Here is a 17,053-nt window from a genome sequence, read left to right as displayed (position 1 = left end):
TATTCAGTCCCTTTACTCAGTACTTTGTTGTAGCACCTTAGTAAAGATGGGGGAAAAAGCAAGGGGCCTAGACAGCTGCCCTGGGGAAAGCAAGGGGCCTAGACAGCTGCCCTGGGGAAAGCAAGGGGCCTAGACAGCTGCCCTGGGGAAAGCAAGGGGCCTAGACAGCTGCCCTGGGGAAAGCAAGGGGCCTAGACAGCTGCCCTGGGGAAAGCAAGGGGCCTAGACAGCTGCCCTGGGGAATTCCTGATTCTACCTGGATGATGTTTGACAGGCTTCCATTAAAGAACACCCTCTGTGTTCTGTTAGACAAGTAACTCTTTATCCACATTATAGTAGGGGGTGTAAAAACCCCACATTATTTTTATCATCAATTTCTCTCAGCCAATCATCAGTCGTTTGTGTAAGTGCTGTGCTTGTTGAATGTCCTTTTCTATAAGCGTGCTGAAAGTTTGTTGTAAATTTGTTTACAGTAAAATAGCATTGTATCTGGTCAAACACAATTTTTTCCAATAGTTTACTAAGGGTTGGTAACAGGCTAATTGGTCGGCTATTTGAGCCAGTTAAGTGGGCTTTACTATTCTTAGGTAGCGGAATGACTTTTGCTTCCCTCCAAGCCTGGGGGCACACACATTCTAGTAGGCTTAAATTGAAAATATGGCAAATAGGAGTGGCAATATCGTCCGCTATTACCCTCAGCAATTTTCCATCCAAGTTGTCAGACCCCGGTGGCTTGTCATTGTTAATAGACAACAATCATTTGTTCACCTCTTCCACACTCACTTTACGGAATTCAAAATTACAATGCTTGTCTTTCATAATTTGGTCAGATATACTTGGATGTGTATTGTCAGCAATTGTTGCTGGCATGTCATGCCTAAGTTTGCTAATCTTGCCAATGAAAAAAGTATTAAAGTAGTTGGCAATATCAGTTATGAAGAGCCGCCTGATTCAATGAATGATGGAGCTGAGTTTGCCTTTTTTCCCAACATTTCATTTAAGGGGCTCCAAAGCTTTTTTACTATCATTCTTTATGTCATTTATCTTTGTTTCATAGTGTAGTTTCTTCTTCTTTTTATTCTTTTTATTCAGTTTAGTCACATTATTTCTCAATTTGCAGTACATTTGCCAATCAGTTGTGCAGCCAGACTTATTTGCCATTCCTTTTGCCTCATCCCTCTCAACAATACCATTTTTTAATTCCTCATCAATCCACGGGGATTTAACAGTTTTTACAGTCATTTTCTTAATGGGTGCTTATTTGTGACTGGAATAAGCAATTTCATAAATGTGTCAAGTCCAGTGTCTGTTTGCTCCTCATTACACACCATGGACCAACATATATTCTTTACATTCTTTACATCAACAACATAGGAATCACTACAAAACGTCTTGTATGAGCTCTTATACACAATATAAGGCCCAGCCTTTGGAACTTTGGTTTTCCTAGATATGGCTACTATATTGTGATCACTACATCCGATGGATTTGGATACTGCTTTCAAACAAATCTCTGCAGCATTAGTAAAGATGTGACCAATACATGTTGATGATTTAATTCCTGTACTGTTTGTAACTACCCTGGTAGGTTGGCTGATAACCTGAACCAGGTTGCAGGCACTGGTTACAGTTTGAAGCTTTCTCTTGAGTGGGCAGCCTGATGACAGCCAGTCAATATTTAAATCACCCAGAAAGAGGTCGCTGTTTTCGGCTTCCACGGCTCGTGACATGCGACCAATGTTGATTGCCTTTCTCCTCATGCTGTGCTCCTTCGACGTTGCTATCAGATGGGGGAGCTCCGGGCAACACAGGCCAGTCGGATAACGAAAAAACGACAAGGCGGAAATGTATCCAACAAGCGCGAATGCCGTCCAGACACCGGCGTAGAAAATGTAAACATTCCACTCTGCGTTTTCCCCAGTTTCTTACGTAGGCTGGCGACCTGCGTGATCAAGGAAGCCCCCTCAAGCCTATAATCCTTGGCAAGTAAACAATTGTCGTATTGGTACTCCGAGTGATCCGGTTTGTCCCAAAACAAAGCGTAGTAGATACAGCTCCTTTTACTGAGGAATGGCTTCCGTCTGGCCACTCTACCATAAAGGCCTGATTGGTGGAGTGCTGCAGAGATGGTTGTCCTTCTGGAAGGTTCTCTCATCTCCACAGAGGAACTCTGGAGCTCTGTCAGAGTGACCATCAGGTTCTTGGTCACCTCCCTGACCAAGGCCCTTCTCCTCCGATTGCTCAGTTTGGCCGGGCGGCCAGCTCTAGGAAAAGTCCTGGTGGTTCCAAACTTCTTCCATTTAAGAATGATGGAGGCCACTGTGTTCTTGGGGACCTTCAATGCTGCAGAAATGTTTTGGTACCCTTCCCCAGATTTGTGCCTCGACACAATCCTGTCTCGGAGCTCTACGGACAATTCCTTCGACCTCATGGCTTGGTTTTTGCTCTGACATGCACTGTCAACTGTGGGACCTTATATAGACAGGTGTGTGTCTTTCCAAATCATGTCCAATCAACTGAATTTACCACAGGTGGACTCCAATCAAGTTGCAGAAACATCTCAAGGATGATCAATGGAAACAGGATGCACCTGAACTCCATTTCGAGTCTCATAGCAAAGGGTCTGAATACTTATGTAAATAAGGTATTTCTGTTTTTTATTTTCTAAAAACCTGTTTTCACTTTGTCATTATGGGGTATTGTGTGTAGATTGATTAAAAAAATGTATTTAATCCTTTTTAGATTAAGGCTGTAAAGTAACAAAATGTGGAAAAAGTCAAGGGGTCTGAATACTTTCTGAATGCACTGTGTATATCCACACACACACCTGTATATATACTGTATACACTGTATATATACTGTAGAGGATAGTAATATGAGTGGAGGAGATGAGGAGACCCAGGGAAGGAGACTAGGGAAGGAGATGAGACCAGGAAGCTATGCTATAGTAGAGTATTGAGAAGCACTCCGTCCCCGTCTGTCATTCTGAAGAGAAGCACAGCACCATCTGCTGGACTGGGCCGGATTCCTTTCAAGTGTGTGTGTGTGTGTGTGTGAGTGTGTGAGTGTGTGTGTGTGTGTGTGTGTGTGTGTGTGTGTGTGTGTGTGTGTGTGTGTGTGTGTGTGTGTGTGTGAGTGTGTGTGTGTGTGTGAGTGTGTGTGTGTGTGTGTGTGTGTGTGTGAGTGTGTGTGTGTGTGTGAGTGTGTGTGTGTGTGTGTGTGTGTGTGTGTGTGTGTGTGTGTGTGTGTGTGTGTGTGTGTGTGTGTGTTTGTGAGTGTGTGTGTGTGTGTGTGTGTGTGTGTGTGTGTGTGTGTGTGTGTGTGTGTGTGTGTGTGTGTGTGTGTGTGTGTGTGTGTGTGTGTGTGTGTGTGTGTGTGTGTGTGTGTGTGTGTGTGTGTGTGTGTGTGTGTGTGTGTGTGTGTGTGTGTGTGTGTGTGTGCGTGCGTGCGTGTGTGTGTGTGCTGCGTGCTTCACTATATTTACAAAAGAAACAGAGATTTAATGTCCAATATTATTTTACTGTAATAAAAAATCTCTTAATAACAAAACTCATTAATAACACCCAAATGTACATACATACATACATAGTCAGGTCCAAAATTATTGGCACCCTTGATAAAGATAAGCAAAAAAGACTATCAAAATAAAAATTACAAATACTGAGCTATATTGTAGGCAAAAAAATTATTACTTAATTTTTTTAGAATCATATTATTTTATACTGATACAATTCAACTGTGTTTAACAAAGTAATAATAACTATCTAAAAAAGTTAGGGCTCAAAATTTTTGCCACCCCTGTTTTCAATTCCCCCGGCACTGAGCCTTTTTCTAAAATGTTTTATGAGATTGGAGAACACATTGGGAGGGATCTTAGACCATTCCTCTATACAGAATCTTTCCAGGTCCTTGATATCCTTCATCTGTGCTTATGGACTGCCTTCTTGAATTCAAACCACAGGTTTTCAATGTTATGGAGACTGAGATGGACATTGCAAAATGTTGATTTTGTGATCAACCATTTATTTGTGGATTGTGATGTGTGCTTGGGGTTATTGTCTTGCTGGAAGATCCACTTGCGGCCAGGTTTCAGCCTCCTGGCAGAGGCAACCAGGGTTTCAGCTAAATATCCTGGTACTGGGTATAGTTCATGATGCCTTTGATCTTAACAAGGGCCCCAGGACCAGTGGAAGCAAAATAGCCTCATAACATCAACAATCCACCACCATATTTTACAGTAGGTAAGGTACTTTTCTGCATACACATCCTTCTTTCGAAGGCCAAATTTACCACCGTGTGCGTGGCAAAGAGCTCTGTTTTTATGTTGTCTGACCATACCACCAGTTCCAATCCAAGTGGACCTGACTGTAGAGATGATCTCTGAAACACTGATCCCTCACTCTCACACCTCTACCTCTGCCTCTCCTCCTTCCTCTAATCTCCCTCTCTTCTCCTCCCTCCATCACTCCCTCTCTCCTTCAATTCAGTGTGTTAGTTGTGTGTCTTGGTGGGTATCCTTCTGATCTTCATAGTAACTGATTTGATGTAGTGAGGGACTCCGCTCTGAGTCCAAGTGTCCCAGTGGATGTGGCTCCGCTCCGTTGCTCTCCCGATTCGCTCCGTGTCTCCCACCCTCTGCGCCGTGTCTCCCCCACTCTGCTCCGTGTTTCCCCTGCTCCGCTCCGTCTCTCCCCCACTCCGATCCATGTCGCCCCCATTCCACTCCATGTCGCCCCCACTCCACTCAGTGTCTTTCCTGCTCCATTCTGGATCCTGTGGGGATCCATTGAGGTTGGCCAGGCCACACTGGTTGAACCACCAGCCACTGCGGTGGTGTTGGAGGCTGCAGCTCTCTACTGTCTGGTTGCTCAAGGAGCAGAACGGAGAGCAGCCGTCGTTGTCAACGTCTAACGTGCTGAACGGAGCCGTGTCCTGATTCTGGTCCTGGTCATATCCTCTGAACGCATCACCTGCAGGGAAAGGGGGGAGGGGGGGCGAGGGGGAGAGAGAGAGAGAGATAGGGGGAGAGAGAGAGAGATAGATAGGGGGAGAGAGAGACAGAGAGATGGGGGAGAGAGAGAGAGATAGAGAGAGAGAGAGAGAGAGAGAGAGAGAGAGAGAGAGAGAGAGAGAGAGAGAGAGAGAGAGAGAGAGAGAGAGAGAGAGGAAGAGGGGGGAGAGGGAGAGAGAAAGGGAGAGAGAAAGGGAGAGGGGGGGAGAAAGGGAGAGCATGATTTTCAGAAACTGTCTATGTTCTTTTCAGAAACTTGGCTGAAAGGGACGATATGGACATAAGGGTTTATCCGCTTCATTTCAACCGGAAAGCGAACTCTGGCAAAACCAAAGGGGGAGAGGTGTTCCTCTTTATAAACAACAACTGGTTTTCATCTGTACTTGTCACTGCTGTCTACATCCCACCATAAAACGAGAATGGCACTAAGCAGGCACTCAACAAGCTGTACAGGGCCTTAAAAAACAAGAAAACAGAGGCAGTGTTTCTAGTGGGTGTAGACTTTAACGTGGGGAGACTGAAATGCATTTCAACCCACTTTTACCAAAACGTCTCCTGCGCCACAAGAGGCACTAATACTCTGGACCACTTTTACTCTACCCAAAGAAATGCATACAAAGCCCTCCCTCACCCTCTCTTTGGCAAATCAGACCATGACTCCATCCTCCTGCTTCCTGTTTACAAGCAAAAACTCAAACAGGATGTACCAGTGACAAGCTCAGTACGGAAGTGGTCCGACGAAGCGGACGCTAAGCTACAAGACTGCGTCTCTAGCACAGACTGGAATATGTTCAGAATTCATCCGATAACACTGAGGAGTTTACCACATCAGGCAAGGCTTCATCAGTCAGTGACCAGTAAAGTGACCAGTAAAGGATTACAGGCAGTATCTGTGCAAGGCTAATGGCTAATGGCTAGAGCTACACCAGTATCTCAAATCAAATCAAATCAAATTTTATTGGTCACATGCGCCGAATACAACAGGTGCAGACATTACAGTGAAATGCTTACTTACAGCCCTTAACCAACAGTGCATTTATTTTAAACAAAAAAGTAAGAATAAAACAACAACAAAAAAGTGTTGAGAAAAAAAGAGCAGAAGTAAAATAAAGTGACAGTAGGGAGGCTAATGGCTAATGGCTAGAGCTACACCAGTATCTGTGCAAGGCTAATGGCTAATGGCTACACCAGTATCTGTGCAAGGCTAATGGCTAATGGCTACCGCTTTCAAGGAACGGGATACGAACATGGACGCTTACAAGAAAGCCTGCTTCGACCTCCGATGAGCCATCAAGCATGGAAAAGGTCAATATAGGACTAAAATGGAATCCTACTACACAGGGTTTGCAGATTATTACAGATTACAATGAACAACCCAGCCCTGAGTTTCCCAGTGATTCAAACCTCTCAGACAAGCTGAAAGCCTTCTATGCTTGCTTCAAGGCAAAGAACATTGAGCCAGGCATGAGAGCCCCTGCTGTCCCGGACGACTATGTGATCTCGCTCTCCGTGGTCGATGTGAGAAAGACTTTTAAACAGGTTTACACTCGCAAGGCAGCTGGGCCAGGTGGGATACCAGGGTGCGTTCTCAGAGCATGCGCAGACCAGAGGTACTTCACAGACATTTTAAACATATCCTTGTCCCAGTCTGTAATCCCAACATGTTTCAAGCAGACCACCATTGTCCCTATTCCTAAGAACTCAAAGGTAACCTGCCAAAACAACTATCGTCCCGTAGTACTTACATCTGTAACCATGACGTGCTTTGAAAGGCTGGTCGTCATGGCTCACATCAACACAATCATCCCAGACACCCTGGACCCACTGCAATTCATATACCGCCCCAACAGATCCACAGATGATGGAATCTTTACTGCACTCCACACTGCTCTCTCCCACCTGGACAAAAGGAACATCTACGTGAGAATGCTATTAATTGACTACAGCTCAGCATTCAACACCATAGTGCCCTCAAAGCTCATCACCAAGCTAAGGACCCTGGGACTAAATGCTGCCATCTATCCACGGTTTCTGGTTTGGGAAGGTTTTAATATTCACTGTGGGAACAACATACCCTATACACTTCCTGATTAACTCAGTCACCATGTCCGTGTAAGCGTCAATGTTATTCTCAGAGGCTACCCGGAACATATCCCAGTCCGCGTGATCAAACAATCTTGAAGCATGAATTCCGATTGGTCAGACCAGCATTGAATAGATCTTAGCACGGGTACTTCCTGTTTGAGTTTCTGCCTATAGGAAGGGAGGAGCAAAATGGAGTCATGATCTGATTTGCCGAAGGGAGGGCGGGGGAGGGCCTCGTTGGCATCTCGAAAAGGCGAGTAGCAGTGGTCTAGTGTTTTTCCTAAGCGAGTACTACAGTCAATGTGTTGATAGAACTGCGGTAGAGTTTTCCTCAAATTTGCTTTGTTAAAATCCCCAGCTACAATAAATGCGGCCTCAGGATATGTGGTTTCCAGTTTGCACAAAGTCCAGTGTAGTTCCTTGAGAGCCGTCATGGTATCGGCTTGAGGGGGAATATACACGGCTGTGACTATAACCGAAGAGAATTCTCTTGGGAGGTAATACGGTCGACATTTGATTGTGAGGTATTCTAGGTCGGGTGAACAAAAGGACTTGAGTTTATGTATGTTATCACAATCACACCATGAGTAGTTCATCATGAAACATACACCACCGCCTTTCTTCTTCCAAGAGAGTTCTTTATTCCTGTCTGCGCGATAAACTGAGAACCCAGCTGGCTGTATGGACGGGGACATTATTCCCCAGCCATGATTCTGTGAAACAGAGTATGTTACAGTCCCTGATGTCTCTCTGGAAGGAGATCCTCGCCCTGAGCTCGTCTACTTTATTGTCCAGAGACTGAACATTATCAAGTAATACACTCGGAAGTGGTGGATGGTGTGCCCGCCTCCTGGGTCAGACTAGAAGTCCACTCCGAATACCTCTTCTCCGCCGGGGGCAACTTGGAGCAGCCTCTGGGATAAGTTCAATTGCCCTGGGAGGTACAAACAAAGGATCCAATTCGGGAAAGTCGTATTCCTGGTCGTAATGCTGGTGAGTTAACGCTGCTCTGATATCCAAAAGTTATTTCCACTGTATGTAATAACACAAAAAACTTTCTGGGCTAATAATGTAAGAAATACCACACAAAAAAACAAAATACTGCAAAGTTGCTTAGGAGCTAGAAGCAGAGCTGTCATGTCTGTTGCTTAGGAGCTAGGAGCAGAGCTGTCATGTCTGTTGCTTAGGAGCTAGGAGCAGAGCTGTCATGTCTGTTGCTTAGGAGCTAGAAGCAGAGCTGTCATGTCTGTTGCTTAGGAGCTAGGAGCAGAGCTGTCATGTCTGTTGCTTAGGAGCTAGAAGCAGAGCTGTCATGTCTGTCAGCACCATCTTCAGTCTGCTACCGCACGGCAAGTGGTACCAGAGTGGTACCAGAGTGGTACCAGAGTGGTACCAGAGTGGTACCAGAGTGCCAAGTCTGGGGCTACAAGGAAACTGAACAGCTTCTACCCCCAAGCCATGTCTGACCTTGACATCCAGAGTAAGCAAATTGAGACATTGCATCGTAACTTGGAGACCATTTTATTTACTACTTCTCAGCCTGGTTTTCATCCCTTGCCATTGTGTCGTCACTCTCTGACTGACTAGCCAGGACTGCCCTGCAATCCTAAATCCCAGTGGAGACACGTCACACACCGTAAGCCCAGTGAAAGGCAGCGGACTTTGGTGAATGGGGCTGAAACGGCTTGGGGGGGGGGGATCACATCCTGCTGACCAACAGTTTCATCCACCTGCTTCCAGAGATTGCTGCTCCTTCATCCTCTACCCTGTCTCCTGAGGGTCCAGCTCAGGGGGTTTTACCACAGGCTCCCATCAGGCCTCGAGGGTGTCTGAGGCTCCAGAACTCCACCCTGCTCGGAGGGCTTCTATTGATGTGGGTCCCCCATCACCCGTCGGTCCTCAAGGAGGCACAGAAAGGCCGGACATCCACCTTCCTCCAGCCATCATCATTGTTAGCTCCATGGTGATGCACATTTCGGTTCCTGGAGCAAAAACCCTGTGCTACCCGGGGGCTACAGTGAAGGATATCACAGGATTTCTTCCATCCGTCCTATGTCCGCCAAGGGCTGCTGCTGTTGTAGTGCATGTGGGATCAAAGGATATAAAAAAGAGTAAATCAGAGCTAATGAAGCAGGATTTTATTGAGCTGATCAACACCCTAAAAAGTTCTGAATAGCAGCCGATTATCTCTGGTCCCGTGCCGTCGCTGGGTCAGCAGGCTCTTAGTACTTAATATCTGGCTTAAAGACTACTGCCTCTCTGTTGGCATGACTTTTATTGACATTTTCAACGCTTTTTGGAAACAAAAGATCCTTTTCAGAGATGATGGACTCCACCCAAACCATATAGCAGCCTAAGATATTGACTCAGTGACAGACCAAGCCCCTCTCAGGTAGCCCCTCCCATCCTTTATCAGCGTTGCCATAGCGCTGTTGTCTATACTGCCAGGGTTGTTGTCAGCTCTTAGCTCTTCTATTGTTTCCTCAAAAGAGAAGCCCACTGTGGTCTGCTCACCCAATACTATTAGTTCAAATGTGAATTCCATAAACTTGAATATACCCTTGGTTTTCAAATCACGTAGAGGACTTGGGTTGTTGAATGATGGCAACCAAAGCCTACGTCAGTCAGTTTATAACATTTCATCATTGGTTACTCTGAGAGTTCCTCAAACTGACATTGGCTGCGACCTCAGGCCCTATGGTGCCAACCTTGGAAAAGCTGACCTCAGGCCCTATGGTGCCAACCTTGGAAAAGCTGGCCTCAGGCCCTATGGTGCCAACCTTGGAAAAGTAAATCAAATTTCTACTCTTTCCTCTATTACAAATAAGAATAGACCAAATGGTGCAGTTCTTTGTAATCTTATAGCCATAGCAACTATATCAATATCAACCATCAGACAGGGCCTGCAACCACCTATTGAACGTAGCTTGTTTGAGTTGGAGACTCCATGTGACTTTAAACATCGTAAAGGCCTTGGGTTGATACATCTGAACATTAGGAGCTTACTTCCTAAACTGGATTTCATCAAGATCTGGGCTATGCTGATGAATCAGGTCATTCTGCTTTTGACTGAAACTTGGATCTCTGAGGATATTCTGAACTCTGATATTAATATTGTGGGTCATCATGTGTTCAAAGCTGACAGACAGGGTAGAGGTGGTGGAGTGGCCATTGTTCTTTACTGAAACCCATTTCCCTTGTCAAAAAATTATGCTCCTTTAAAAACACTAAGAGTTAAGGGCAGGTTGAATGCCTGGTACACTCCGGAATTTTCAGAAGTCATTCATAAAAGAGATGATGGTTGGGTCAAGGCCAGGAACACAGGCTTAGGCCCGGACTGGCAAGCTTTTAAGCAACTAAGACAAATCAGAAAGGCTAAATCTAATTATTTTGTAACCGCTCTTTCAGATTGTAATGGGAACCCGGCAAAATTCTGAAAAACTGTCAAATCTCTGAAGGGTTCTACTTCCTTCTCTCTGCCACAACAAATTAATTCAGACACTGACCTCATTATAGCAAAAAATGCCATCATTGATGCATTTAATCACCATTTTATTTCAGGTGGCTATCTCTTTGAAAGAACTTCTAAGCCTATTCACACTGATACTGGGCTGTATGCTGATGGGGGAAACTTACTAAATGATCAGAGAAATTATAGTCAAAGCTTTTCTTTCTGGCTACTTACAGAAAAAATAAGTCCTGGATGCTTTGCTAGCATCAGACAACAATATATCCACAGGTGGATGCTTTGCTAGCATCAGACAACAAGATATCCACAGGTGGATGCTTTGCTAGCATCAGACAACAATATATCCACAGGTGGATGCTTTGCTAGCATCAGACAACAATATATCCACAGGTGGATGCTTTGCTAGCATCAGACAACAAGATATCCACAGGTGGATGCTTTGCTAGCATCAGACAACAAGATATCCACAGGTGGATGCTTTGCTAGCATCAGACAACAATATATCCCCAGGTGGATGCTTTGCTAGCATCAGACAACAATATATCCCCAGGTGGATGCTTTGCTAGCATCAGACAACAATATATCCCCAGGTGGATGCTTTGCTAGCATCAGACAACAATATATCCCCAGGTGGATGCTTTGCTAGCATCAGACAACAATATATCCACAGGTGGATGCTTTGCTAGCATCAGACAACAAGATATCCACAGGTGGATGCTTTGCTAGCATCAGACAACAATATATCCACAGGTGGATGCTTTGCTAGCATCAGACAACAATATATCCACAGGTGGATGCTTTGCTAGCATCAGACAACAATATATCCACAGGTGGATGCTTTGCTAGCATCAGACAACAAGATATCCACAGGTGGATGCTTTGCTAGCATCAGACAACAAGATATCCACAGGTGGATGCTAGCATCAGACAACAAGATATCCACAGGTGGATGCTTTGCTAGCATCAGACAACAAGATATCCACAGGTGGATGCTTTGCTAGCATCAGACAACAATATATCCACAGGTGGATGCTTTGCTAGCATCAGACAACAAGATATCCACAGGTGGATGCTTTGCTAGCATCAGACAACAAGATATCCACAGGTGGATGCTTTGCTAGCATCAGACAACAAGATATCCACAGGTGGATGCTTTGCTAGCATCAGACAACAATATATCCACAGGTGGATGCTTTGCTAGCATCAGACAACAATATATCCCCAGGTGGATGCTTTGCTAGCATCAGACAACAATATATCCACAGGTGCTGACTAATTGGATCCTGGTCTGCTTTAGTGTGCAGTGCCCATCATTGTTGGCTCAATAACACACGTTTTCATTACCACTTTTCTCCCCAATTTCGGTCTTGTCTCATCGCTGCAACTCCCCAACGGGTTCGGGAGGCGAAGGTCGAGTCATGCGTCCTCCGAAACATGACCCGCCAAACCGCGCTTCTTAACACCCGCCCGCTTAACCTGGAAGCCAGCTGCACCAATGTGTCAGAGGAAACACTGTTCAACTGACGACCGAAGTCAGCCTGCAGGCGCCCGGCCCGCCACAAGGAGTCGCAAGAGCACAATGAGCCAAGTAAAGCTCCCCAACCAAACCCGGACGACGCTGGGCTCCCCAACCAAACCCGAACGACGCTGGGCTCCCCAACCAAACCCGGACGACGCTGGGCTCCCCAACCAAACCCGAACGACGCTGGGCTCCCCAACCAAACCCGGACGACGCTGGGCTCCCCAACCAAACCCGGAGGACGCTGGGCTCCCCAACCAAACCCAGACGACGCTGAGCTCCCCAACCAAACCCGAACGACGCTGAGCTCCCCAACCAAACCCGAACGACGCTGGGCTCCCCAACCAAACCCGAACGACGCTGAGCTCCCCAACCAAACCCGAACGACGCTGGGCTCCCCAACCAAACCCGAACGACGCTGAGCTCCCCAACCAAACCCGAACGACGCTGGGCTCCCCAACCAAACCCTAACGACGCTGGGCTCCCCAACCAAACCCTAACGACGCTGGGCTCCCCAACCAAACCCGGACGACGCTGGGCTCCCCAACCAAACCCGGACGACGCTGGGCTCCCCAACCAAACCCCAACGACGCTGGGCTCCCCAACCAAACCCCAACGACGCTGGGCTCCCCAACCAAACCCCAACGACACTGGGCTCCCCAACCAAACCCGAACGACGCTGGGCTCCCCAACCAAACCCGGACGACGCTGGGCTCCCCAACCAAACCCGAACGACGCTGGGCTCCCCAACCAAACCCGGACGACGCTGGGCTCCCCAACCAAACCCGAACGACGCTGGGCTCCCCAACCAAACCCGGACGACGCTGGGCTCCCCAACCAAACCCGGACGACGCTGGGCTCCCCAACCAAACCCAGACGACGCTGAGCTCCCCAACCAAACCCGAACGACGCTGAGCTCCCCAACCAAACCCGAACGACGCTGGGCTCCCCAACCAAACCCGAACGACGCTGAGCTCCCCAACCAAACCCGAACGACGCTGGGCTCCCCAACCAAACCCGAACGACGCTGAGCTCCCCAACCAAACCCGAACGACGCTGGGCTCCCCAACCAAACCCTAACGACGCTGGGCTCCCCAACCAAACCCTAACGACGCTGGGCTCCCCAACCAAACCCGGACGACGCTGGGCTCCCCAACCAAACCCGGACGACGCTGGGCTCCCCAACCAAACCCGAATGACGCTGGGCTCCCCAACCAAACCCCAATGACGCTGGGCTCCCCAACCAAACCCGGACGACGCTGAGCTCCCCCAACCAAACCCTGACGACGCTGGGCTCCCCAACCAAACCCGGACGACGCTGGGCTCCCCAACCAAACCCTAACGACGCTGGGCTCCCCAACCAAACCCTAACGACGCTGGGCTCCCCAACCAAACCCGGACGACGCTGGGCTCCCCAACCAAACCCGGACGACGCTGGGCTCCCCAACCAAACCCGGACGACGCTGGGCTCCCCAACCAAACCCGGACGACGCTGGGCTCCCCAACCAAACCCGGACTACGCTGGGCTCCCCAACCAAACCCCAACGACGCTGGGCTCCCCAACCAAACCCCAACGACGCTGGGCTCCCCAACCAAACCCCAACGACGCTGGGCTCCCCAACCAAACCCGAACGACGCTGGGCTCCCCAACCAAACCCGGACGACGCTGGGCTCCCCAACCAAACCCGGACGACGCTGGGCTCCCCAACCAAACCCGGACGACGCTGGGCTCCCCAACCAAACCCCAACGACGCTGGGCTCCCCAGCCAAACCCGAACGACGCTGGGCTCCCCAACCAAACCCCAACGACGCTGGGCTCCCCAACCAAACCCCAACGACGCTGGGCTCCCCAACCAAACCCCAATGACGCGGGGCTCCCCAACCAAACCCGGACGACGCTGGGCTCCCCAACCAAACCCCAACGACGCTGGGCTCCCCAACCAAACCCGGAAGACGCTGGGCTCCCCAACCAAACACGGACGACGCTGGGCTCCCCAACCAAACCCGGACGACGCTGGGCTCCCCAACCAAACCCGGACGACGCTGGGCTCCCCAACCAAACCCGGACGATGCTGGGCTCCCCAACCAAACCCCGACGACGCTGGGCTCCCCAACCAAACCCGGACGACGCTGGGCTCCCCAACCAAACCCCAACGACGCTGGGCTCCCCAACCAAACCCGGAAGACGCTGGGCTCCCCAACCAAACACGGACGACGCTGGGCTCCCCAACCACACCCGGATGACGCTGGGCTCCCCAACCAAACCCGGACGACGCTGGGCTCCCCAACCAAACCCCGACGACGCTGGGCTCCCCAACCAAACCCCGACGACGCTGGGCTCCCCAACCAAACCCCAACGACGCTGGGCTCCCCAACCAAACCCGGACGACGCTGGGCTCCCCCAACCAAACCCTGACGACGCTGGGCTCCCCAACCAAACCCGGACGACGCTGGGCTCCCCAACCAAACCCCAATGACGCTGGGCTCCTCAACCAAACCCGGAAGACGCTGGGCTCCCCAACCAAACACGGACAACGCTGGGCTCCCCAACCAAACCCGGACGACGCTGGGCTCCCCAACCAAACCCGGACGACGCTGGGATCCCCAACCAAACCCGGACGACGCTGGGCTCCCCAACCAAACCCCGACGACGCTGGGCTCCCCAACCAAACCCGGACGACGCTGGGCTCCCCAACCAAACCCGGACGACGCTGGGCTCCCCAACCAAACCCGGACGATGCTGGGCTCCCCAACCAAACCCGGACGACGCTGGGCTCCCCAACCAAACCCGGACGACGCTGGGCTCCCCAACCAAACCCCAACGACGCTGGGCTCCCCAACCAAACCCGGACGACGCTGGGCTCCCCAACCAAACCCGGACGACGCTGGGCTCCCCAAACAAACCCGGACGATGCTGGGCTCCCCAACCAAACCCGGACGACGCTGGGCTCCCCAACCAAACCCCGACGACGCTGGGCTCCCCAACCAAACCCGGACGACGCTGGGATCCCCAACCAAACCCGGACGACGCTGGGCTCCCCAACCAAACCCCGACGACGCTGGGCTCCCCAACCAAACCCGGACGACGCTGGGCTCCCCAACCAAACCCCGATGACGCTGGGCTCCCCAACCAAACCCAGATGACGCTGGGCTCCCCAACCAAACCCCAACGACGCTGGGCTCCCCAACCAAACCCGGACGACGCTGGGCTCCCCCAACCAAACCCTGACGACGCTGGGCTCCCCAACCAAACCCGGACGACGCTGGGCTCCCCAACCAAACCCCAATGACGCTGGGCTCCCCAACCAAACCCGGAAGACGCTGGGCTCCCCAACCAAACACGGACAACGCTGGGCTCCCCAACCAAACCCGGACGACGCTGGGCTCCCCAACCAAACCCGGACGACGCTGGGATCCCCAACCAAACCCGGACGACGCTGGGCTCCCCAACCAAACCCCGACGACGCTGGGCTCCCCAACCAAACCCGGACGACGCTGGGCTCCCCAACCAAACCCGGACGACGCTGGGCTCCCCAACCAAACACGGACGATGCTGGGCTCCCCAACCAAACCCGGACGACGCTGGGCTCCCCAACCAAACCCGGACGACGCTGGGCTCCCCAACCAAACCCCAACGACGCTGGGCTCCCCAACCAAACCCGGACGACGCTGGGCTCCCCAACCAAACCCGGACGACGCTGGGCTCCCCAAACAAACCCGGACGACGCTGGGCTCCCCAACCAAACCCGGACGACGCTGGGCTCCCCAACCAAACCCCGACGACGCTGGGCTCCCCAACCAAACCCGGACGACGCTGGGATCCCCAACCAAACCCGGACGACGCTGGGCTCCCCAACCAAACCCCGACGACGCTGGGCTCCCCAACCAAACCCGGACGACGCTGGGCTCCCCAACCAAACCCGGACGACGCTGGGCTCCCCAACCAAACACGGACGATGCTGGGCTCCCCAACCAAACCCGGACGACGCTGGGCTCCCCAACCAAACCCGGACGACGCTGGGCTCCCCAACCAAACCCCAACGACGCTGGGCTCCCCAACCAAACCCGGAAGACGCTGGGCTCCCCAACCAAACACGGACGACGCTGGGCTCCCCAACCAAACCCGGACGACGCTGGGCTCCCCAAACAAACCCGGACGACGCTGGGCTCCCCAACCAAACCCGGACGACGCTGGGCTCCCCAACCAAACACGGACGATGCTGGGCTCCCCAACCAAACCCGGACGACGCTGGGCTCCCCAACCAAACCCGGACGACGCTGGGCTCCCCAACCAAACCCCAACGACGCTGGGCTCCCCAACCAAACCCGGAAGACGCTGGGCTCCCCAACCAAACACGGACGACGCTGGGCTCCCCAACCAAACCCGGACGACGCTGGGCTCCCCAAACAAACCCGGACGACGCTGGGCTCCCCAACCAAACCCGGACGACGCTGGGCTCCCCAACCAAAACCGGACGACGCTGGGCTCCCCAACCAAACCCGGACGACGCTGGGATCCCCAACCAAACCCGGACGACGCTGGGCTCCCCAACCAAACCCCGACGACGCTGGGCTCCCCAACCAAACCCGGACGACGCTGGGCTCCCCAACCAAACCCGGACGACGCTGGGCTCCCCAACCAAACACGGACGATGCTGGGCTCCCCAACCAAACCCGGACGACGCTGGGCTCCCCAACCAAACCCGGACGACGCTGGGCTCCCCAACCAAACCCCAACGACGCTGGGCTCCCCAACCAAACCCGGAAGACGCTGGGCTCCCCAACCAAACACGGACGACGCTGGGCTCCCCAACCAAACACGGACGATGCTGGGCTCCCCAACCAAACCCGGACGACGCTGGGCTCCCCAACCAAACCCGGACGACGCTGGGCTCCCCAACCAAACCCCAACGACGCTGGGCTCCCCAACCAAACCCGGACGACGCTGGGCTCCCCAACCAAACCCGGA

The 17,053-nt window shown here is 51.4% G+C and overlaps 1 protein-coding gene across 1 annotated transcript in view; it reads right to left on the bottom strand.

The window, feature by feature from the left end:
• Positions 1-4,491: 4,491 nt before the first annotated feature.
• angptl5 (angiopoietin-like 5) overlaps positions 4,492-17,053 on the bottom strand; it is a gene marked incomplete at both ends in the record, with an annotated part of 77,915 nt that continues 65,353 nt past the window's right edge. The window contains one exon of the mRNA XM_084200857.1: positions 4,492-4,970. Coding sequence (XP_084056983.1) covers positions 4,492-4,970 — 479 coding nt within the window. The remainder of the gene's footprint in view (positions 4,971-17,053) is intronic.

This window comes from Coregonus lavaretus (genome assembly GCF_964263955.1).
Source record: "Coregonus lavaretus genome assembly, contig: HAP1_SCAFFOLD_384, whole genome shotgun sequence".
Taxonomy (NCBI): Eukaryota; Metazoa; Chordata; class Actinopteri; order Salmoniformes; family Salmonidae; genus Coregonus; species Coregonus lavaretus.
Note: the sequence above shows the minus strand (reverse complement) of the source record. Positions and strands in the feature narration are given on the sequence as shown.